This window comes from Manis javanica, chromosome 8 (assembly GCF_040802235.1).
Source record: "Manis javanica isolate MJ-LG chromosome 8, MJ_LKY, whole genome shotgun sequence".
Classification (NCBI taxonomy): Eukaryota; Metazoa; Chordata; class Mammalia; order Pholidota; family Manidae; genus Manis; species Manis javanica.
This window is the reverse complement of record NC_133163.1, coordinates 122747084-122769512: the sequence shown is the minus strand read 5'-3', so window position 1 is coordinate 122769512 and position 22429 is coordinate 122747084. Positions and strand designations below refer to the sequence as shown.

The following is a 22429-nucleotide window of genomic DNA, read 5'->3' as shown; positions in this document are numbered from 1 at the left end:
CCTCCCAACGTGGCTTTCCCAGACCTTTAGCAGCCGGTCCGAGAGGCACCAAGAAGTTCATCAGTTTATAAAAAGTTACAGCATTTTTCCCATGGGTTTAAAAAATGGGGAAGGTGGGTTACAATTAAAAACATCATAGTCGTGCATGGAACAGCCGACAGGGCCATGGGCAGCCAGCCCCCTGCAACTACCTCCTGCATTTAAGGAGCGGCACAGGCCACCAGGTCCAGTGGGGTGAGGTGGATGCAAGGAAGGAGACCATCCTGCTAGGACGCTGATGTCCTCTCAGGCTCCAAGGATAGGGTATCAGCCTTGGATCTTTTGGTTTCTGGGCTCTGCAGCGGCCTGTGGGGAAAGACAGGTGAGATGGCAGCTCAGACCCCCGGCTGGGGGCTGCCCCAGCAGCCTTGCTCCACCAGCCTGTTCTGGTGGTGCCCCTTCCCTCCGCAGAACAGGGTGTTGAGGAAGGCCCACCCGAGGTCGCCAATCATCCCGTCCTCTTCCCCGTTCCAGGGACTGGGGGGTCTTCTGGATCCTGCTGGATGCTGGGCCCCTTGGGCTGCTGGGCTGTAGGTTGCTCAGGTGGGCCTCTCCGTGCCCTGCGTGTCCTGGAACGGGCCTTGCTTGGAAGTGGAGGGTCCTGGGTGAGAGACCCAGGTCCCTGAGTGGCTCAGAGAGTAGTTCAGAGGATGGTCAGCACCCCCGCTGTTAGGGGAGGGCAGCTGCCCAACAGCCTGGTGTGGGAGGTGTGGCCCCAGCAGGGGGAGGCGCAGAGGAGGTAGAAGCACACCTGGGGGGGGGCGTACCTCCACTCTGTCCTCAGGACCCCACTGTGCTCCCTTGAATTTCTTCATGCGGAACGTGCCCCCTGCAGGACACTGATGTTGGGGTGGGAGGGTCCTGTGGCCGCAGCCCCCTTTCCCCAGACTCCCCCTCTCCCCCTCCAGTGACTCAGCGGCCTGGTGCAGGGGCTAGGATGGAGAAGGGTGCGGTAGCTCTTGCAGGCAACTAGTGCTTTCTGCTCTGTTAGTTTCTTACATTAGGAGTAGCTTACCTTTGGGTGCCAGGGGTCCAGCATCCCCCTAAAATGTAATGGGGAGAATTTAGGAATCAAGCCAGTTGGGGGAGGGGTAGCTTTCCCTGGAGAGGCGGAACTCACACCTCTCTTCCAGGTCAGTGGAGCTCCTCCTAGAAGACTGATCCTCTCCCCCCCCAGGTGAGAGCCCGCATCACTCGCTGGGACTCAGGAGGGCAGGGGCGTAGCACAGGGAAGGCTTAGACCTCAGGGGCAGCGTGGCCCTTGGGGCCCTAGATAGGCCCTGATCACCTCCACCTGGGGGACCCCAGCTCTTGCCCTGCTGTAACTCCAGGTATCCCCACCCTACCAGCTTCCTTTGACTACGTGAGCGTTAGGGCCCGAACCTGGAACCAGATGGTGCGGCCGTGCCGGTCCCGCAGAGAGCTCATGCCGGGGATGCTGTAGCACCGCAGCCAGGCCCGGAAGGCAGCAAAGTCCTCCTCCCCACTCTCTGGCCCATAACCTTTGCCCCCTGTGGGACAGAGGAGCAGCAGGAGGTCAGAGGGCTGCGTCAGGCTGGGAGGAAGGAGAGCCTGGGTGACCTGGCCCAGCACTCAGCCGCGTCAGCTGGCGGACCGAGTCAGAGGGCCAGGGCTCCCCTCTTCCGGCAGTGTGACCTGAGGCTGGTGTGGGTGTTCCCCGCTCTGGGCCGTGGCTTCCCCATCCGGGAGTGAGGGGAAGAGTCCCTGCCCTGCCTGCCTTAGGGGCAGCTTGGAGGGCATAGAGAGCTGGCAGGTGAAGAGGCCTAGTGCATTTAGCAACAAACTTGGAAGATCTGCAAACTTCCATTGCGCAGGCAGGGAACCAGGCCCAGAGAAGGGCAGGAACTGTCCCAGGGTCACACAATATGCCAAAGCAGAGGTGGCTGGCCATTTTTGCCTTCTGGGCCTCACCCAGCTGGACCACTTCCTTGGGCACTGAGTGGCACAGCTCCAGCAAGTCCGGGTTCCGCAGCTTGGCCCTGATCTTCTGGCTCAGGGTCAGTTCTGGGCTCTAGAGAAGGGCAGGGGCAGGACCTGGCTGTCAACATGAGGCAGGCCCACTCAGAAGGTAGCTGACCCCCCAGGGAGCAGATCCCCTCTGAGCTTGGCAGGACTCGGAGATGTGTGTCCAGACCCCCGCCCCCCAATCACATACATTGTAGAGAAGGGGAAGTGAGACCCAAATCTGAGAAAGGAGCTGCTTGAGCTAATCTGAAGACACCTGACCCAAGACCATGCCCTTGGTGGCCTGCACCAGTAGGTGTGTGTGCATCCCTCCTTGAACCCTCACCTGCCTGCGCTGCTGTAGTGCCTCCAGAACTGTGCGGGCCTTCTGGAAGGGGGGTATCTTCAGCCTGCAAGGGGGTGGAGGAGAAGCCGTGCTAGGCAGTGGAGAATGTGGGCACACCCAGCCCACCTCAGCCCTCATGCCCGGGGCTGCCTGCTGACCGGTGCAGGATCTCTGCCCGCAGATAGTTTCCAATGCCATTGAAGAACCTTTGGTCCAAGAGGGCTTCACAGATGGGCCGGTCAAAGGCCTTGTCCGCTAGGTTTCGTAACACATTTTTCCTGGGGGGACACAGCCTGGGCACATGAGATTTATTCTCCCCCCATGCTGGGCACCCCCCAATCCTTGCCGGCCACCTTGTCATGAGATAGTAGAGAGTGGCTGGGGAAAGAAACTGGGAGTCCCAGGACCCCTTTTCCCAGCCTCAGTGCTATTTTGGCAGTGGGAACCTCAGTTTTGCTACCTGTTAAATGGGAACAATATGGGGAGTTAATTCACTTCAAAAGGTGAAAAATACCAATCAGAAGCAACGTGTTCAAGGAAACACGAGTTTGTATATGTTGTATGTATATCACCAAAGTGCCTCAATCCCCAGACATTGTGGTGCTCAGTCTGGAACTCCCTAGGCCTTCTGGTTGCTTCAATACAGGGATTTGCCATTGCCAGCGTCAAGACCTGGGGAAGCTGGCACTGGCTGTGGGCAGCAGGTGCATGGGGGGAAGTCCTGGCTTTTGGTGCTCCAGCCACCCCCACCAGCCTGCAAGGGTTGCGGGTCTCTCACCACCACCGCGAAGGCACATCTTTCTTTGTGTAAAAGGGTCATGGCAAAACTGACTCAGTGATAGGCACAAGGAACATATGAAATAGGGGCCAGAAGACAGAGTTTTGGGGTAAAGATAAAGGCAAAGGTAAGCCTGGGTGATGGGATCACTGAAGGGAGCAGATGCCCACAGGCTCCCCCGCTGTAAGATTGAAAGCAGCCAAAATGCTCAGAAACTTCAGAGCCAGCTGGCGGCTGACTTGGGGCATGACTCCCCAGGAAAAGTGGGGTGGTAGGAATACAGGACCACTGCAGACGCTTCCCAGGGGTGTACTTAAGGTCATGCCCGGGAAGGCCTGGAGTCAGCTGCCTTCTGTGATAACAGAAGCCCTGCCTCACCCCATGGGGCAATAAAGTCTCCTAAGGCCCAGCTGAAGGCACACCACCCTCTAGGGAGGCAGGGCTGGCCGGGTCCACACCAGGCCTTTGCGTCTCCAGTCCTTATCAGTTAGAATGCTTCTCCTGTACAGCTCTGCTCGGCTGGCTCCCCCTCCTCAGGAGGCCTCGGCTCTGATGTCAGTGGCCCTTCCTAACACCCCTCCCCTGCGTCCCTGGCCAGAAGTCATTCTCTGCCTGTTCGATTTTTCTTCAGATGTGTCAATTTGAAATCATCTAGTTTGTGTCCTTGTCCCCCCTGCCCTACCTGAACTTTGTCTCTGTGGGAACAGAAGCCACATCCTTTCGGATTAATGCTGCACTCCCAACACCCAGAAGGCCTGGCATGAAGCAGGACTCATACATGCTTCATCTTTAGAGGAAGGGAAGTGGCTGACACCATGTTATCTCAAATACCCTGCCACATCCTAGGTGGGCTATTATCCTTCCCACAAGCAGGACACAGTCACAGGAGACCACAGGATGCAGACCAGTGGGCAGGCAGAATGTGGGAGACCCCAAAACCCAACTCAGTCTGTGTCATTAGGCAGTCCTCTCCCCACCCGCTTGAAGCAATTCCTGCTCACTTCCTTTCTGGTCCTGTCCTTAAAGCTCACCTCCTTCCTTCTGCACCCAGAAGCAGAGTGGGATGCCGATCCAAGCCCCCGCTCTGGTGCTGACTGGCCATGCTCCCAGGGCATGCCTACCCACCCTCCTCTTAAACCTCACTCCCCAACACAAGCGTTGGGTTTCCCTATCCATTAGCTCAGTTGGCTGCCCTCCGGAGAGGACACTGTCTTGGTCTACTGAGGCCTAGAGGGCCTGGGACTCACCCCTCGTTGGCCAATGAGGCGCTAACAGAGCCAGGCCCAGGGCCCCAGTACCATGTTCATCACCCCAGCTGCTGGCCCTACCTGAACTGCTCATACTCCAGCAAGACACAAGGCCCACGGCCGGGCTGCCATCGGCCCCCAAGGTCCCAGCGGCCAAAGCGGCGGATGTCCACAAAGCAGAGGGCCAGTCGGGGACCGGGTGGAGCTGTGTAAAAGCGCAGATGGGCATGGGGTGGCAGCGCATCACCAGGTGCCAGCTGGAAGGAGCCAGACATGCCAAAGTGGAAGGTGAGGGCCAGTGGCTCCCGTGGGGGCTGGGCTCCAGGCAGGGGACTCAGTATAAGACGCAGTTCCTTGCCGCGGGCTGAGGCTGAGATGCAGTAGGCACTGCTCTCAAAGGGCACCTCGGGGTTGCGGCTGATGGGTGACTTGTCCACACACCCGCCAAACACAAGCCCCTTGCATGCCTCATTCACAAAGTGGCTGGCCAGGTGCAGCTCAGGACCCTCAGGCATTCTGTGGAAGGGGTGGCTGGGCCCTGTGGAAGGATGACAGCAGGTTGGGCCAGGTGTGCACACTATGAGGTAGGAATTATCACCTTCATTTACAAAGGACAACTCTGAGGGTCAGAAGGGACCACAGTCAATTGGAGTTGACAGGAAAGTCAGCTATCCTCACAGCCCCTGGCCCCTACCTGAGAGAGCTGGGAAAGCCTAGGGCACTGGGGAGCTCAGACTGGGGACGTGTGACTGCCTTGCTCGTTAACCCCCTCCCATGGGCTTTCAGGAACTTGACGCTTTTAGAATAAAGTCCAGATCCTGTCTGGGCCCAAACCGTCATCTCATTTCCTCCCAGGTTCCCCTCATTCACTTGCTCCAAGAACCATGCTCTTCCCATCGCCATGCCTTCACACCCGCTGTCCTATCAGTCTGGGACACTTGAGAGAGGTCCTTCCTGACCACCCCATCCAAGGTAGCGTCCCCCACCTCCACCTCTTCTTGGAGGTACTCCCAGAACCTGGAATTGGTCTTCCTGTCTGCCTCTACACCACTCCCACCCAGAGTGGCAGCTCTGCCTGCTCACCACCCCATCTGCTTAGAACCTGCCCTGCATCTGTTGCCACAGGACTGAGGGAATGGACCTGACCCCGTCTGGGAGAGAGCTGGGAAAACGGAGGCTCGGAGGCTCAGCTAGCAGTGAGGACACGCCTGCCACCATCCACTGGTCAGGGCCGAGGACGAGGGAAGGAAGGCAGGTGTCCCCAGGTACATCTGCGGAAGCCAAGTCCACAGGGCTCCGAGGAAGGGCTCCCGGAGCTCTAGGCAAGCACGGTCCAGGGGGCTAGGAAAGGCCCATTCAGTGTCTTGGGCACACCACACTTCCTCACCCTTGCCCCCTCCAACTTTCTTCTACCCCAGGACACTGCGTGATGGAAGGTGAAAGTATGTGGGGGTCAGAGTGGAGCATTTAGCCAGGGCACACTCCTTTGTCCTGGCTCCCCCACCTCAGCGCTGACCAGGGCCTGGCACCTGAAAGGGTTCGTTTCGTGGGAAGAGATGATCGTCCAGATACCTAATTTCTCGAGGGAGGGGTGCCCTAGGGTTCACCTCCCATCCCCCGACCGCTGGGGCCTGTCCTCGGTTAGCCCTTGCTCCCTTCCTCCCCAAGACCCCCAAATACCATCCTCTCCTCAATTCTGCTGCCCCCAGCCCCAGTGTACCTGCGTCCAGAGCAGCTCCCGGCTGGGCTAGAGCCCTAACCTGCAGCCCCTCGGCTTGGAGCCAGGGGCGTTGCCGCTCTCGGGAGCACGCTGGGAGCCGTGGTGCCGCTCCAGCGCCTGCCGGGAAGTGTAGTTCCTGGGGCAGGGGCAGGTGGTGAGAGGCTGTTCGGGGTGGGGGTCCTGAGCTAGGGGCCCGGGGTGTGGGAAAGGCTTCGGGGCAGTCGCCTGGCTGGGAGCCTAGCTTCCTGGTGCCCAGCACCAGCGGGAGCAGGGGCAGGTCTGAGTTGCTTGGTTGCAGCTGTCTCTCTGTGGCTAAGGGAAGTCACCCAGCTCGTCTGGGACAGGGTAGGCACTCCCAGCAGGAAACAGCAGCAACGTGCAGATGAAGAGAAGCCTGCAGCTGTGTGCAGGGCTGGCACAGGTGCACAATAAGTGCAGGCCCAGGGGACCCGGTGGTGATGCTGGGTATCAATGCACAGTCGGACATAACACATAAACAAAAACATCACCACCACCTGCCGGGTATGAAGTGCAGCCAAGCTACAAAAACTAGAGCTGAGAAGCAGAACCCACTTCCGGTAGTCCTGTGATGGTGGGGCGGGGAGCGGGGGTGGCCCTCTCTGCAGTAACATTTGAGTTGACACCTCGGCAGGAGCCAGTAGACAAAGAGTGGGGGCAAGACCGTACACCAGGCAGGAACAGCCAGCGCAAAGGCTCGAAGACTGGAAAGCCACTGGCCCATTGAAAGATGGCCTATGCAGTAGAGTGTGGCCGAGGGCAGTGCTGGGAGGGGAGGGCAGTCACGTGAGCAAGGTCAGGTCGGCTTCTGACTCAGGACACCTCTGTAAGGCGTCTGCATCTCATCCTAAGTGTAGAGGCACTGGTGCCTGTCCCATGGCCATGACTTGCCCCCTTCATCTACTTACTTATTTTGGTGTGTTTTAAAGTAAATTAGATAAATTTTGACATTCCATCCTTAACCCTTCGGCATGCATTTCTGAAAAACAGTATCATACAAAGCCACAAAACCTTTATCATATTTACTAAAGTTAATAACTCACTATGTAATACCTAATCCACATTCAAATCTCCCTAATTGTCCCCCAAATGCCTTTTATAGCTGGTTTGTTCAAGAAAGTGTCCAATAGGGATATGTCTCTTCAATCATTTCTAATTAGATGCAATCACCTTTCCCACCACCCCACCACCCCTTTTTGCAGGGTCTTCATAATACTGACTTTTCTGAAGAGTTCAAGCCAATCATCCTTTGAGATGCCCCATCACATTGTGGATTTCTGAATGTTTCCTCAAATCTATCATATCTATTTCCATCATAATTATCATCACCTATCTTCTAGATGCTGCTCTGTAGTCCAAACTATCACATTTGGAAGCACCCAACATCTGGGTGTCCCACTTAGTGAGGCTGAAACTGACCATGGGTGAGGCTGTGACAGCCTCTGCGTTGCAAAGGTATGTTTCACACTCTGTGACCACTTAAGTAATCTATGGGGTGATTTCTTCGTGGTTTTTTTTGGTCTCTTTTTATTTGAATTAGGGTATAATTTGCATACAGTAAATTCACCCTTTTTAGAGTGAGTTTTCCCAAATACATATCCTCACATAACTATTGGCACAATCAAGAGGGAATACACAGTGAAATAAGCCAGGTGGAGAAAGACAAGTGCCCAATGATTTCCCTCATTTGTGGAGCATAACAATGAAGCAAAACTGAAGGAACAAAACGGCAGCAGACTCAGAGACCCCAAGAATGAACTAGTGGTTACCAAAGGGGAGGGGTGTGGGAGGGCGGGTAGGGAGGGAGGGAGAAGAGGACTGAGGGGTATTATGTTTAGTACACATGGTGTGGGGGCTCACGGGGAGAACAGTGTAGCACAGAGAAGGCACATAGTGGATCTCTGGCATCTTACTGCCCTAATGGACAGTGACTGCAGTGGGGTATGGGTGGGGACTTAATACGGGTAAATGTAGAAACCACATTGGTTTTTTCATGTGAAACCTTCGTAAGTGTGTATATCAATCATACCTTAATAAAAATTTTAAAAAATCCAAAAAATAAAAATAAAGTTACTGACAACTGGAAAAAAAAAAAGAGGGAATACATTTCCATCACCCCCCAAAATCTGTGCATGCATCTTTGCAGTCAACACTTTCACCCTAACCCCCGGAAACCGGTGAGCTGTTTACTGTCCCTAGTGCGTGCCTTGTCCATACTACTATATAAAAAGAATCTTTAGAATGTAGCTTTTTGAGTGTGATTTCTCTTAGCATAGTGCATGTGAGATCCACCCTTGCTGACATGCTTATCAATTCACTCCTTTTTGTTGCTGAGTGTTCCACAGTGCAGCTGTACCAGTGTGCATCCATTCACCACTTGGGGCACCCCGGGTTTACACGAGGTAACTGCCCAGTGCCACGCAAATATTCACCGTTATCGTCCTTCATGATCCTTGCCTCAATTAATTGGGAATTAGCTGGAGGCACTTAACTAGCTGGAAGTCTGAAAAGAAGAGCTTTACCTCATTGACGGGTTATTTGGTCATCCTAAAATACCCAAAAGTCAAGTTTACCCATATTCTGAATTTCTTCTCTTTAATTATCAAGTTTCAGACTAAGAATTTGGTGTAACAACATCAAATGGTGACTAATCAAGATCGATTCCTGGGTTTTTTTTGGTGGAGGAGGGACTCTTCTATTATGGACTCATAGTTTGTTTACATTCAACGCCTTTCAATCTGTCGCTGTCCTCATCTTCCCCGCAGCACCTATTTCCTGAAGGGGCACTTTAATTAGGCACTGGGGCTATGCAGACATGGAGACACAGTGCCCATTCTTACGAAACTCAGACTGGCAAGAGAGGCAAACAAGTAAATACAAAATTACAGTGCGGTGTCATGACAGGAAGGAGAGCAGGACACGTGGGATTCTGGGACTGCGAGAGACCGAGCTAGCATCACCCGCTCGAGACTTAAGAGCTCTCCTTGTGATCTCTTGCCTGCCAGTTTGTTTTTCATTTTTGACTTCCTTTTCTTGTGGGCTACTTGAACATTTTTCAGAATTCAGTTTGACTTACCTGCACTGTTTTTGCGTGCCTTACACGGTACCAGCCTGTGAAGTGGTCGCTCTCCATGCTACGTGATACACGTGCACTTCCCACAGCCACTGGCACTGACATTCTACCCAGCTGCGCGCGGTGTAGAAGCCCTGCTTCCCGTCACCCTCTCCTGTTTACACACTGAGAACCAGATCAACTATTGTACGTAAGTTTTGCTGCAACTGTTGAACATGATTTAAAAAGCTCCAGCGAAGAAAAGCCGACTGCATCACTTTTACTCCTTCCATTGTTCTTCCTCCCAGATGTTTCAAGATTCCTTCTTTCACCATCTCCTTGCTGTTTAGAGATCCTTCTTTAGTTCTGATTCTCTGCCAGGTGGGGCGGGAGTCTGGGCCTCCACACAGCCCTTGCTGGCAGAGGTGCCAATGGCGCTGCAGTCTTCCTGCCGGAGCACAGCGGGCACTGTCTGGAAGCTTGCTGTCTCGCTGCACTGCCCGTCCTGGGCCTCTGGCTAGGGTAACACGCTTTTTCGGTCTGAACACGTGGACACATGAAGCGAAGAGAGTCTTGAGTGCTCTGCTGTATTCTTCGGGTCCCGAGGGGCCCGCCGGCCTGCCTCCTCCCCACCCGTCAGTCCTCTTAGGTTCGTTTCATGTATAGCATCCAAGGTTCCCAGCTGTCCCCAGCGGGAGGAGCAGGGAAAGGCGCATCTACTTCATTCCCAGAAGCAGGAGTACACTCAGCATTTACCTTTTTATGCCTGAATTGTCCCATCTTTGGCCAGTGGGACAAGCTGGCTCCTTCCGACATACTTACTATGTCGGAAGCTTCCCTGCATCCCCAGATGTTCTGGCTGGCCTTGTTTTCTCTGGCCCTGCCCTGGACGCCTCTCTTCTGCAGGGAGCCTGCATTGGTCTGAGCCAGTCCGGAGAGGCCGTTTGTCTACTCGGGCCACTCTAAGCGAACACCATAGACCGCGTGGCTGACACAGCAGACATTTCTCATAGTCCCAGAGGCCGGGAAGTCCAGGCCCAGGAGCTGCCCACTCTGCCTCCTGGCGAGGGCCTCTCCTGCCGCATGGCCAGCCACCCTCTTGCTGCGTTCCCGGGGGGCCTCTCCTTGGTATACGCTCGTGGAGAGTCTCTCTTCTTACAAGGGCACTGATCCCATCATGAGGGTCCCACTCTCACGACCTGATAGGAACCTAATTACTTCCCAAAGAACCCACCTCCTACGAGCACCTCATGGGGGTCAGTTAGGGCTTCAGCACATGCACTTTGACAGGACGCATTCAGTCCATGACCTCGTTCCTCTTGGCAACAAGTGGTTCAGACACTGGCCTTTCTCTCTTCCTGAAAAAGATGGCAGAACAAGGGCTCTCTCCTTCTACCTGGGGTGTCTGGCCCGGGGGCCACCTCTTTGCTGACAGGCTATGGTCAAGATCAGCACAGGACTGGGAGCCGGACTCCGGTTTTCCGACCTAAAGACAGCTGTCTCACTTTGGTCCTTGTCCCGTCCCGCCCTGACAGGCCTCGGCCAGCAGCCGAGACATCCGTATGTCACAGAAACCTGCGATCTGCACCCAGAAAGACACGTGCACACACTCCTTTATACTTGTTTATTCCTCCTGCTTGTGAAGCCATTCATGGGGGGGGGGGGAAGGCAATACTGGAGAAGGTCCTCAGATTCCCTAAGCTGAATTTTCAAAGTGGGAACCTGGGAAGCCAGAGATGTGAGAGGCCAGGCCCCAGGGTCCTGGAGCCCGGGCCACCCTGTTAGAGATGTCCGGAGGGCCCTGACCCGAGGCGGGCGGGCGGCCCCTCCCTGCCCAGCGTTCCTCTCAGCCCAGGGAGCCCATCAGGGCCTGGGCCTGCTTCAGCTCTGCAGTGGGGGAGAGGCGGGTGGCAGCAGTCAGGCGGCGTCTGCAAGGGCCCCTTTCCTCCCCACTTAGAACCGAGTCTCACCTGCCAGGAGGACCTGGAACTTGTCTGCCGACAGGGACATATCAATCGGCTGGGCCGGGGCACCCGTCGCAGCTGCCGCCTCCAGCCGCAGGTGTAGCACGGGCTCCTCCACGGACCGAAGCAGGCTGGAGCTCAGGGTGTAGTCCACACGCCAGCCCGCGCCCGCCAGCCTGCTCACTGCGAGACAGGGCAGGGCCCTCGAGGGCGCAGGCTGGCGGGCCGGGCACCCCCCGCCCTTCACGGCCTTGCGGCCTCTGAGAAGCTCTCACCCCTCTCACCCCGAGCAGGTACTCAATAACTGGAAGCCCAAACTCCCCACAGCGGATCTGAGCAAAGAAACCTGGGTGGACATGGAGTCAGCTCTGGCTGCTCGACATGTGACTGTGGCTAGGTCTCCTTTCTGAGGACAACCACCTCCGCGCTGCACGCACCTGCTAGACCGGAACCCAGACCCCACCCCGATGCGCCCCACACTCACCCCGAAGGCTGCAGGCCCGCAGGTGCTCCTGCAGGGGGCTCTGCTTCTCCTCGTAACAGCGACACAAGCCAGCCGCGTGCTCTGGGGGCGGAAAGGAAGTCCCTGAGGTAGCAGGTGGAGGCTGGGGCTGCTCTGAGGGCAAACTTAGGGTCCTGGCTCACACTGGCCTGCCGCCCAGCAGCCCCTGACCCACAGGCTGCCCGCCTGCCGCTTGAGCCCCCTTACCTTTGGGAAGTCCCAGCTGCTGCAGTTCACTGGACAGGGACTCACCGTCCACGCTATGTTTGGCCGCACTGGACAGGATGAAACTCAGCACTGCCACAGTGGCCTTCACATCGCCTGACTCTGGGAGGACCCGTCAGCGGGGGAGGGGGTGTCACGGTGGCACCAGGCCTCCTTGAGCCACCAGCACTGCCACCACCCCACTGGGAGCTCGCTGAGGACCCTGGGGTGGGACTGTCAATGTCTGTCTTCCCCTCATGTTCCTCTGCAGGGTGGGCTGCTGGGAGCAGGGGCCTCCGTGCCAGGCCCCAGGCCAAGTACCCATGGTCACCCAGAGGGCTGGGGGCTGGATACTCACCAAACCTGGCGTCGGCCGTGAGCTTCAGGATCTTCTCGTGCTGTGGGGGAAGGAGGCGCTCAGCGGGGGCACCAGCCCCCTGCCCCTGAGCCTGAATCCTGTGCTTGGGATGTCAAGTATCCAGGGACGGCAGGAGGCTCCTCGCCCTCACCCCTGGGTCTGGGGCACTTCCAGGGCAGTGGGGAGTCACAGGGTCATGGGGCAAGGGGGTGCTGGGCCCTGCACTCACGTCAATCCCCTGTCCCAGAAGCTCCTTCAGCACCTGGCTACACAGCAGCCTCAGCTTCACGGAGGACTGAAGGGGGAGGCCTTCCGTGAGCCACATGGCCCACTGCACCCTCCCATGCTGGGGGCCGGCCCAGAGGACCGGCCACGTGACCAAAGCCCCACAGCATGCTCGGATGGGCAGAGGGCACCGAGGCCCCAGCCCCAGGGGATCCCACCACCCTGCGCCTGCATGGCCTATCCCCAGCCCCGCCCTCCCCACCACCAAGAAGACCCCGTGCACTTAACAATCTTGGCCAGCGTGCTGATCTCTGCCAGGACCCAGTCGGGGCAGTCCAGATCACCACAGAACCGGAACCTCTGCACAGGAGGTGAGTGGTCAGGCTGCAGGGAGGGCTGAGGGTGGTCAGCTGTCTCCCACACTTGCTCCTCAGGGACCCTTGCTCCTTGTCCTCTGGCCACGTCTCCCCAGGCAGTTCAGAGAACTCTCTTGACCCACCTTGCCACCAATGTCCAGGCGCCTACCCCAGGCATTCATCTGCTGGGCAAACACGAGCTGGGTGCCTTCTGTGTGACAGACCCCGCTCTACGTACTGGGAGTGTTACACGGAACAAAACCAAGCCCCTGGCCTCATCCACCAGCGACCTCTCCCCTCTCCCCCCTCCCCGGCTCCAGCCGCACCGGCCTCCCTGCCGTTCATCAGTCCCACCAGGCACACTCCTGCCATCACCCAAGCCGTCGCCTCTGGGCGGCTCGCTCTTCCTCACTTCACTCAGGTCTCTCTTCAAATGATGCTTCTTGACCACCTCTGGTCAAGGGACGGGCCTTCTCCGGCCACACCTTTTCAAATAGCCCCTCATACAAGGAAATGTCAGGGGCCATGAATATGTTCATTATCTTGACTGTGGTAGTGGTTTCACAAGCACGTATGTGTCAAGTCTTACCAAACTGTACATTTACCTATGTGTGGCTTACTGTACCAAGATTTTATTATTTTATTGTTAAAAAAAATAGCTCTTCACCATCATCTTCATCTCCACAGCATCTATCACTGCACATGTTTTATTATTTATTCGAGGTCTGTTTCTTCTCTTAGAATGCCAACCCATCCTGTCAACCATGTCTTACCAACATCCTCTTTTCCCCAATCAATTGTCCTTTGCCCTGTTTGCCTGGCAAAGCTCTAACCCACCATAATGTACATGTGCATCTTGCCCTGCCTCTACCTGGGCTGATTACAAATGTCGGGAACAAAACCCCACAAACTGAAGACACTTGTGTCCATGTTCTCCTGATTGTGCCAGGCCTGCAATGCAGCCTGGCAACTCCACAGCCTCTGCCTGGGCCCACGGTTCACCTTACCAACCACTGCAGACCTGCTCCACAACCTACAACCCTCCTGCCCGTTTTCACCCACCACATCCACCCGCCACACCTGACCCAACTCTGCTGGGGCTTTTATGTGGGCCTCTGACGACGTTCTGTAGCCACAGTCACAAATGACTCCTGTCACTAAATGCAGCCTTCCTTCCTTCCTTAGCAGCATCCGGCATGAACCCCTCCTTCTTAAAGCAGCATTCTCGTCTGGACTCCCCCCTCCAGCCTGGCCCAGGTCTCATTTGCTGGCTCACTCTCCTTTCCCCAGGCCCCAAACGGTGATCTCCTGAGATTGCCTGCTGTCATCACCTTGGGGCACAGGACTGGGACTACTGGCGAGGTGGTGACAGTCTTGCACTTCTTTCTCTATTTCAGGGTTTTTTAACCTTTTTGTGACATGGACTCATCTGGCATCTGGTGAATTCCACAGGCCTTTCTCAAAACAATCTAAACACATAAAATACTTAGGATTGCGAAGAAAACTGATGAAAAGTCATCAAAATACTCAAAACAAATTGGTGATACAGTATACGCTTCAAGTCTAACAACCCTTGTAATTTAGAAATGACAAGCATAAACAACATGCAAACAATGCCAACAGCTGTAATGTGATGTGAAAATACCTGATTTCAATTAGTGACAAAGTCAGAGGTACTGATAATAGTGGGTTGTATTGCTGACATTCATAACTGAGGGAAATGACTATTTTTCAGTTTGAAATTAGTGAATATTAAATGTAAGATTTTTCCTAAGTTCATGGGCCCCTGACTTCTACCCATGAAAGTCTTCTACCATCTTTTTCTTACTTCTGCCATCTCTCCAATATTTATTTATTTAAACTGCAGAATGTGTTCCTTGTGTAATTTCTTAAAATGCTAGCATTTCTCTAGGCTTTGTCCTAGGCTCTCTTTTCCCAACTCAAATTCTTGCTGAGATAGGTTCCAAGTGTTTAGGGTTCAAAGATCATCTTTGTGCTGATGACTCCCAAATTTGTAACTGCCATTGTGGATTCTCTTCCAAGCTCCTCACCCTTAAATCCAGACTGTCTCCTAAACAGCAGCACGTGTGAAGTGACCGATGCTCCTCCCACTGAAACCTGCTCCCCCTCCTGGGTTCCCCACCCCACTGAACACCAAGCCCAGACTCCTCCGTCTCCTTTTCCTCTCATGCATTCAGCCCCTGGGCCCTGCTGGCTTCCCCCACTCCTATCTCCACTCTCTCCACGCTAACCCAGGTCACTGCCACCTCCTGGAGATCTGCTGCCCCAGCTTGGACTCTCTGCTCCCCTCCCGCTTTCTCCACAGGTCGGCCAAAAGGATCTTCCTAGCTTCCCAGTGCCATCTTCTTGAAGTTCAAACTCCTTTTCGTGGCTTTCAAGACCCAGCAAGATTTGGCCTTACTCACCTGTCCAGCCCCATTTTCCATTAACCTCCAGTTTATACTCTTGCAGCAGGTGACATGCATGCACTCCCAGGGGACTGTGCTCACGCTCATCTGGTCTTGGAACACAGTGTCCCCTGTCTGAAGACACAGCCCCCCATCCCCAGTGCCTCCTAACCGCTGGCACACAGACTACACTGCGCGCAGCCAGCACCTTCTTCCCCGCCCCAAGCCGATGCTATTCTCGGGAAGCCTCCCATGCACGAGGAGGCCCCGTCAGGCCCCTTCCCTCAGGCCTTGCTGACCATGCCTGTCAGTGCAAGCCTCTCCAGCTGGAGTCCCGGGGCCTGGCGCGCGCACGGTCCAGAGCGGGCACGAGTGGATGCACGAGTTGGGAAGCCCCGCCTCCAAACCTCTTCTTTTCTGGCTCTAGGAGGAGCGAAGCAGCTTCCGAACAGCGAGGAAGACGAGCCAAACTGCAGGCAAGTCCTTTCCCAAGGTTCCTGGGAGATCCTCCTGCGGCCGCGGAGGGCCTGGAAGGCCTCCTCCCCAGAAGGCGGCGGCCCCCCCTCCCCGCCGAGGAAGCCCCGGGGGCCCCGCTGGGGGGTGCGCGGAGGGGGCGTTCCGCCCCCGGGCCGCCGGCCCTCACCGCCGCCCCGCAGCTGTCTGCCGAGGGGCCGCCGCAGACCCGCGCCCCCTCCGCCCCCCGCGCCCCCCGCGCCCCCCAGCCTACCATCGCGCCAGGGGGCCGGGGCCGCGGAGCCTCTCCTCCCTGCGGCGCCTGGTCACCTGACGCGCCGGCCACGTGATGCGGGGCGGGGTCTCGGGGGCGGGGGCGGGGCGCGGTCGCTGGGGCTGCCGGGGCTCGGAAGGCCGGCGCCCCTGCTCTCCCTCCCTGAGCCCTTCCCCAGAAACGGGCAGCGCCAGCCGCCGGTGTAACCGAGGGCGGAGTGAAAGCGGGAGGAAGGAGGAGTGGGAGCCGCTTAATTCGTGCGGCCCGAGGGGGGAGGGGCCAGAGAATCGCTCCTGCGCAGGGGCGGGCGGGCCAGTCCCAGCTTTTCCACCAGCAGGCAGTGCCGTTATATAAGCTGGGGGCTGTGGCAGAAGACGTTTTTAAAACTTTACTGAAATATGAAACATACAGAAAATTGCACATGTTGGAAGTACAAAACAATTTTCATAAGTTGTACACCCCATGTAAGCAGCACCATTATAAGGAAACAAAACGTTACCGGTAACATACCTACTTCAAGTGCCTGGGGATTTTATTTTGATGAGTCCCCTTAGTTGCCTAGCAAAAAGGGCTTTAACTAGTGACATGTTCAAGAGAACTCTCTCCCTATGGCTTCACCAACATGATGAGACAGGGACCATGGGTTTAAGCAGAGTAGGGTGAGGGCCTCCGGAAAAAAAGCAAAGCAAGATAATTACAGTCAAAACAATGTAACAATGTGCAAAGAAGTCCCAAATGGAAACTGTGTTAAGTATTATTCAAAGTCAGAGGCACACTAATTCCCTAGGGTAAAAATACCAGACTAGGAATATAGACATCTTCAGTGAGATCAGTTAAAGCTCAAAAAGCCAGGGATAACTTGGCCTGGAATGTTTGAATGTTCCGCAAATAAGAGTGTCTCAGCATGACCCGTGACTTCACTGTATCACTTAGATCATGACACTGTAAAATTTGCCTTAGTCTACTAAAAGACCCAGCTTGTTCTTTTTATTAAGGTATGATTGATATACACTCTTATGAAGGTTTCACATGAAAAAACAATGTGGTTACTACATTTACCCGTATTATCAAGTCCCCACCCATACCTCAGTGCAGTCACTGTCCATCAGTGCAGCAAGTTGCCAGAGATCCACTATGTCCCTTCTCTGTGCTACACTGTTCTCCCCGTGATCCCCCACACCATGTGTACTAAACATAATACCCCTCAGCCCCCTTCTTCCTCCCTCCCCACCCCTCCCCTTTGGTAACCACTAGTTCATTCTTGGAGTCTCTGAGGCTGTTGCCATTTTGTTCCTTCAGTTTTGCTTCATTGTTATACTCCACAAATGAGAGAAATCATTTGGTATTTGTCTTTCTCCACCTGGCTTATTTCACTGAGCATAATATCCTCCAGCTCCATCCATGTTGTTGCAAATGGTAGGATTTACTTCTTTCTTATGGCTGAATAATATTCCATTGTGTATATGTACCACATCTTCTTTATCCATTCATCTACAGATGGACACTTAGGTTGCTTCCATGTCTTGGCTATTGTAAAAAGTGCTGCAATGAACATAGGGGTGCATATGTCTTTTTGAATCTGAGAAGTTGTATTCTTTGGGTATATTCCAAGAAGTGGGATTCTGGGGTCAAATGGTATTTCTATTTTTAGTTTTTTGAGGAGCCTCCATATTGCTTTCCACAATGGTTGAACTAGCTTATATTCCCACCAGCAGTGTAGGAGGGTTCCCCTTTCTCTGCATCCTCACCAACATTTGTTGTTCTTAGTCTTTTTGATGCTGGCCATCCTTACTGGTGTGAGGTGATATCTCATTGTGGTTGTAATTTGCATTTCCCTGATGATTAGTGATGTGGAGCATCTTCTCATGTGTCTGTTGGCCATCTGAATTTCTTCTTTGGAGAACTGTCTCTTCATATCCTCTGCCCATTTGTTAATCGGGTTATATGTTTTTTGGGTGTTGAGGTGTGTAAGTTCTTTATATATTTTGGATGTTAACCCCTTGTCAGATATGTCATTTACAAATATATTCTCCCATACTGAAGGATGCCTTTTTGTTTTGTTGATGTCCTTTGCCGTTCAGAACCTTTTTAGTTTGATGTAGTCCCATGAGTTCATTTTTGCTTTTGTTTCCCTTTCTCGAGGAGATGTGTTCAGGAAGAAGTTGCTCATGCTTATATTCAGGAGATATTTGCCTATGTTGTCTTCTAAGAGTTTTATGGTTTCCTGACTTACATTCAAGTCTTTAATCCATTTTGAGTTTACTTTTGTGTATGGGGTTAAACAATAATCCAGTTTTATTCTCTTGCATGTAGCTGCCCAGTTTTGCCAACACCAGCTGTTGAAGAGGCTGTCATTTCCCCATTGTATGTCCATGGCTCCTTTATCATATATTAATTGACCATATATGCTTGGGTTTATATCTGGGCTCTCTAGTCTCTTCCATTGGCCTATGGGTCTGTTATTGTGCCAGTACCAAATTGTCTTGATAACTGTGGCTTTGTAGTAGAGCTTGAAGTTGGGGAGCATAATTCCCCCTGCTTTATTCTTCCTTCTCATGATTGCTTTGGCTATTCAAGGTCTTTTGTGGTTCTATAAGAATTTTAGGGCGATTTTCTCTAGTTTGTTGAAGAATGCTGTTGGTATTTTACTAGGAATTGCATTGAATCTATAGATTGCTTTAGGCAGGATGGGCACAGCTTATTTTTAACTGTACCTATGTGCTGTTTTTCCTTCTCTAATCCTAATTGAGTAATCTGCAACCTAGGCAAAAGGCTAATTTGGTAAGGAATCCCAACTATAAACAGTCCAAGAAGTCAAGAAGTAAGATACTTAAACCCTCTCCAGCAAACAGACAACAACCCAGCCCACCGGGGGGCAGGGCAGGCTATCTTACAACAAGTCTGCACCCCTAGCCCTTTACCCCCATTCCTGAAAATCCTCAACCGCATATAAAACCCCTAGAGAACGCACCACCACGGACCCTCTTGTCCCGTCCTGGTGTGAGCCAGGAGCTCTTCCACTCAGTTTATCTAATAAAAGCCTCTACCTTGCATTCATACCTTGAGTGTTTGTGAAGTTCATTCTTCGGCTCTGAACAAGAACCCCAGTATCAATTAGATGTTTTATTTTAATATTTCCCAATCTAAGAAGCAAAATAGGTTGTTTTAAATTGCATTAGTTGGCTTACTGGTGAGTTTGAGCAAATGGATGGTCTAGGAAAGGAAGTTTCCAATAGTCACTTGAAGAGGTAAAAACAAAAGGACAGAAATGCAACCACAAAAGAACACTAGAAAACAGACTAATGACCAAAGGAGAAATTGAGCAGTTTGAGATCTCTCAGCTCCACCACTGCCGCCCTCTCACCTCCCGGTACCCCAGGCCCGGCTGGTTCTATTGTTGCAGCCCCTCAGGCTTTCAAAGGACAGACAGCCCATGACAATTAAACTGCTCCATAAATAGAAAGAGATGGGAAGCTTCCCAATTCATGCTGAAACTGATCTCATTTATAAAGAGCTTTTAAAAAATCATAAACATCAGCATGTTGAGGTCAACACTGTATTAAAATACTACAGCATGTCAAAGAAAAATTTTAAGGATATAAGAATGGTTCATTGTATTTCATCGTATCAATAGAATAGAGGAGGAAAAAACTAATAGATTTGGTAAACCATTTTTTATTAAAAAGGAGAAAAAAATTAGGAATAGATGAAAGCTGCCTTAAGTTGATAGCATATTTGAAAAACAAAATAACAAACATCAAACTTAACATCAGACAAATTATTTCAATATGTAAATAAGTCAAAAAGGTGGGTGACATGCACTTTTAATGTGACTCTCTCATAGATTTGTTTCACAAATAGTTATTTATTTTTTTTGTGGAAGAATTTTTTAAATTTTTTACTTTTTTAATTTTGTTATCATTAATCTACAATTACATGAAGAACATTATGTTTACTAGGCTTTCCCCTTCAGCAAGTGCCCCCCACAAACCCCATTACAGTCACTGTCCATCAGCATAGTAAGATGTAGAATCACTACTTGTCTTCTCTGTGTTGCACAGCCCTCCCCGTGCCCCCCTACTACACATACTAATTGTAATGCCCCTTTTCTTCTTCCCCGCCCTTTCCCACCCATCCTCCCCAGTCCCTTTCCCTTTGGTAACTGTTAGTCCCTTCGTGGGTTCTGTGATTCTGCTGCTGTTTTGTTCCTTCAGTTTTTCTTTGTTCTTATGCTCCACAGATGAGTGAAATCATTTGGTACTTGTCTTTCTCTGCCTGGCTTATTTCACTGAGCATAATACCCTCCAGCTCCATCCATGTTGTTGCAAATGGTAGGATTTGTTTTCTTCTTATGGCTGAATAATATTCCATTGTGTATATGTACCACATCTTCTTTATCCATTCATCTACTGATGGACACTTAGGTTGCTTCCATTTCTTGGCTATTGTAAATAGTGCTGTGATAAAATATAGGGATGCATATGTCTTTTTCAAACTGGGCTGCTGCATTCTTAGGGTAAATTCCTGTAAGTGGAATTCCTAGGTCAAATGGTATTTCTATTTTGAGCATTTTGAGGAACCTCCATACTGCTTTCCACAATGGTTGACCTAGTTTACATTCCCACCAGCAGTGTAGGAGGGTTCCTATTTCTCCACAACCTCGCCAACATTTGTTGTTGTTTGTCTTTTGGATGGTGGTGATCCTTAATGGTGTGAGCTGATATCTCATTGTGGTTTTAATTTGCATTTCTCTGATAACTAGTGATGTGGAGCATCTTTTCATGTGTCTGTTGGCCATCTGAATTTCTTCTTTGGAGAACTTTCTATTCAGCAACTCTGCCCATTTTTTAATTGGATTATTTGATTTTTGTTTGTTGAGGTGTGTGGGCTCTTTATATATTTTGGATGTCAACCCTTTATCGGATCTGTCATTTATGAATATATTCTCCCATACTGTAGGATGCCTTTTTGTTCTATTGATGGTGTCCTTTGCTGTACAGGAGCTTTTCAACTTGATGTAGTCCCACTTGTTCATTTTTGCTTTTGTTTCCCTTGCCCCGGGGGAGATATGTTCCTGAAGAAGTTGCTAATGTTTATGTCCAAGAGATTTTTGCCTATGTTTTTTTCTAAGAGATTTATGGTTTCATGACTTACATTCAGGTCTTTGATCCATTTCAAATTTACTTTTGTGTATGAGAGACAGTGATCCAGTGTCATTCTCTTACATGTAGTTGTCCAGTTTTGCCAACACCAGCTGTTGAAGAGGCTGTCATTTCCCCAATGTATGTCCATGGCTCCTTTATCGAATATTAATTGACCATATATGTTTGGGTTAATGTCTGGAGTCTCTATTCTGTTCCACTGCTCTGTGGCTCTGTTCCTGTGCCAGTACCAAATTGTCTTGATTACCATGGCTTTGTAGTAGAGCTTGAAGTTGGGGAGAAATAAAGGTTATCTGACTATTAGAGCAGTTGTTCTCAAACACAATCCTGCAGGAGAATCACCTGGGCTTGGTAGAACATATGCTGGGCCTCACCCAGACACGTTCTCACTCAGTGGTGCTGGAATGGGACCTGAAATTTTGCATTTCCAACAATTCCCAAGTGATGCTGATGTTGCCAGTCTGGGCACTAAACTTTGAAAACCACTAATGTAGGAAAATGTCCCTGAGAAGTTGCAGGTTGTGGGGAAGTTGGGGCTCCTATGGCCAGGGTCCTCACTGAACTTAAACCACCTGCTGATGTAACTGGCCTGTTGCTGGGCTGCCGCTTCCACGCCTTTAGGCAATAAGCTATTATTGTGCTATACGGAGAGCTCGGCCCAGTGCTCTGGGCGGGGGCAGAGATGCTAGTGCTCGACCTACCACCGGGAGAACAAGCCGGGTAACAAACCCTTTTACCCCAAAGAATGTTTTGCTGTGAATTTCTTTGGTCACACTGAATCCATAGTGAACTTGTCCGGGGCTGAAACCCACTGGCAAGACAATTGACAAAAGTTGGCAGGGTTCATTGTTGACCAAGGAAAAAGACAGGCTGCCCTTATGGGAGGGGTGCTTCAGCGGGCTGCCCCTGTGAATGGGGAGACAGTGGATCGTCCCCCAATGGGTATGTGGTCTGAGGTGACTGCCTCCTAGAGGGCTGGGCCCCACCCCAGGACTGGAGGCAAGGGGAGGTGACCCCTGAGGCAGCAGGGGTGGCCCTTGGTATAGTCAGCGGATCCTTTGAGAAGCGGAGTGCCCGGGAGGCAGCGGGGACTGTGGGTTGGCTGCTTCTCACAGTCTTAAAAAGGTCTACAGAGGAGACCCAAGGAATGGCGGCACGAGAACATGAGCTGCAGACTTCTGTGGATGCCCTGAGGAGGGAGATGGCCTGGATGCGGGAGGAAGCGGCACGAGAGCGCAGGGAGCAAGGAGCCATTGGAGAGGAGACAGCGGCACTGCCAGGTGTCCTGAAGGAGGAAGAGGCCATCAAGGATAAGGAAACTCCTGAGGGAAGCACAGGCGGAGGTGGCATGAGAACGT

The 22429-nt window shown here is 52.5% G+C and overlaps 2 protein-coding genes and 1 long non-coding RNA gene across 7 annotated transcripts; 1 reads left to right on the top strand and 2 right to left on the bottom strand.

Annotated features, from left to right (window-relative positions):
• Window positions 1-52: 52 nt before the first annotated feature.
• Window positions 53-6239, bottom strand: NEIL1 (nei like DNA glycosylase 1). 3 transcript variants are annotated; one of them, XM_073212198.1, is made up of 10 exons: window positions 6096-6238; window positions 4457-4913; window positions 2509-2643; window positions 2351-2414; window positions 1972-2071; window positions 1423-1550; window positions 1055-1082; window positions 807-868; window positions 475-640; window positions 53-345 (listed from the first exon to the last, which is right to left on the bottom strand). In XM_073212198.1, exons 2-9 carry the CDS (start codon window positions 4888-4890, stop codon window positions 488-490), a joined length of 1104 nt encoding a protein of 367 aa, XP_073068299.1. In that variant the 5' UTR covers window positions 4891-4913; window positions 6096-6238; the 3' UTR covers window positions 53-345; window positions 475-487. The 3 variants fall into 3 exon arrangements, 2 of the variants coding, with proteins under 2 accessions (XP_073068299.1, XP_017508730.3); XM_017653241.3 differs by having other exon boundaries at window positions 2509-2628; window positions 6096-6236; XR_012120810.1 differs by lacking the exon at window positions 807-868 and having other exon boundaries at window positions 2509-2628; window positions 6096-6239.
• LOC118970873 (uncharacterized) lies at window positions 4488-6142 on the top strand. Its single transcript, XR_005059050.2, has 3 exons — window positions 4488-4663; window positions 5231-5347; window positions 5501-6142. It is a non-coding gene; the product is annotated as an uncharacterized lncRNA (long non-coding RNA).
• A 4536-nt stretch (window positions 6240-10775) lies between the features above and the next one.
• Window positions 10776-16064, bottom strand: COMMD4 (COMM domain containing 4). 3 transcript variants are annotated; one of them, XM_073212199.1, is made up of 8 exons: window positions 15910-16064; window positions 12707-12778; window positions 12423-12488; window positions 12194-12233; window positions 11839-11958; window positions 11614-11694; window positions 11136-11312; window positions 10776-11052 (listed from the first exon to the last, which is right to left on the bottom strand). In XM_073212199.1, exons 1-8 carry the CDS (start codon window positions 15910-15912, stop codon window positions 11012-11014), a joined length of 600 nt encoding a protein of 199 aa, XP_073068300.1. In that variant the 5' UTR covers window positions 15913-16064; the 3' UTR covers window positions 10776-11011. The 3 variants fall into 3 exon arrangements, with proteins under 3 accessions (XP_073068300.1, XP_073068302.1, XP_073068301.1); XM_073212201.1 differs by lacking the exon at window positions 15910-16064 and adding an exon at window positions 15482-15605; XM_073212200.1 differs by lacking the exon at window positions 15910-16064 and adding an exon at window positions 15201-15432.
• Window positions 16065-22429: the final 6365 nt, after the last annotated feature.

Coding starts and splice junctions, on each gene's coding strand:
- NEIL1 (XM_073212198.1), bottom strand. CDS start 4,890: ATGCCTGAGGGTCCTGAGCTGCACCTGGCCAGCCACTTTGTGAATGAG. Junction 869..1,054: donor TGGACCCCTGGCACCCAAAG/GTAAGCTACTCC, acceptor AGTGTCCTGCAG/GGGGCACGTTCCGCATGAAG. Junction 641..806: donor GTCCTGAGGACAGAGTGGAG/GTACGCCCCCCC, acceptor TCTCTCACCCAG/GACCCTCCACTTCCAAGCAA.
- COMMD4 (XM_073212200.1), bottom strand. CDS start 15,290: ATGAGCGTGAGCACAGTCCCCTGGGAGTGCATGCATGTCACCTGCTGC. Junction 12,779..15,200: donor TGGAAAATGGGGCTGGACAG/GTGAGTAAGGCC, acceptor CCTCCTGTGCAG/AGGTTCCGGTTCTGTGGTGA. Junction 12,234..12,422: donor TTCTGGGACAGGGGATTGAC/GTGAGTGCAGGG, acceptor CTTCCCCCACAG/CACGAGAAGATCCTGAAGCT.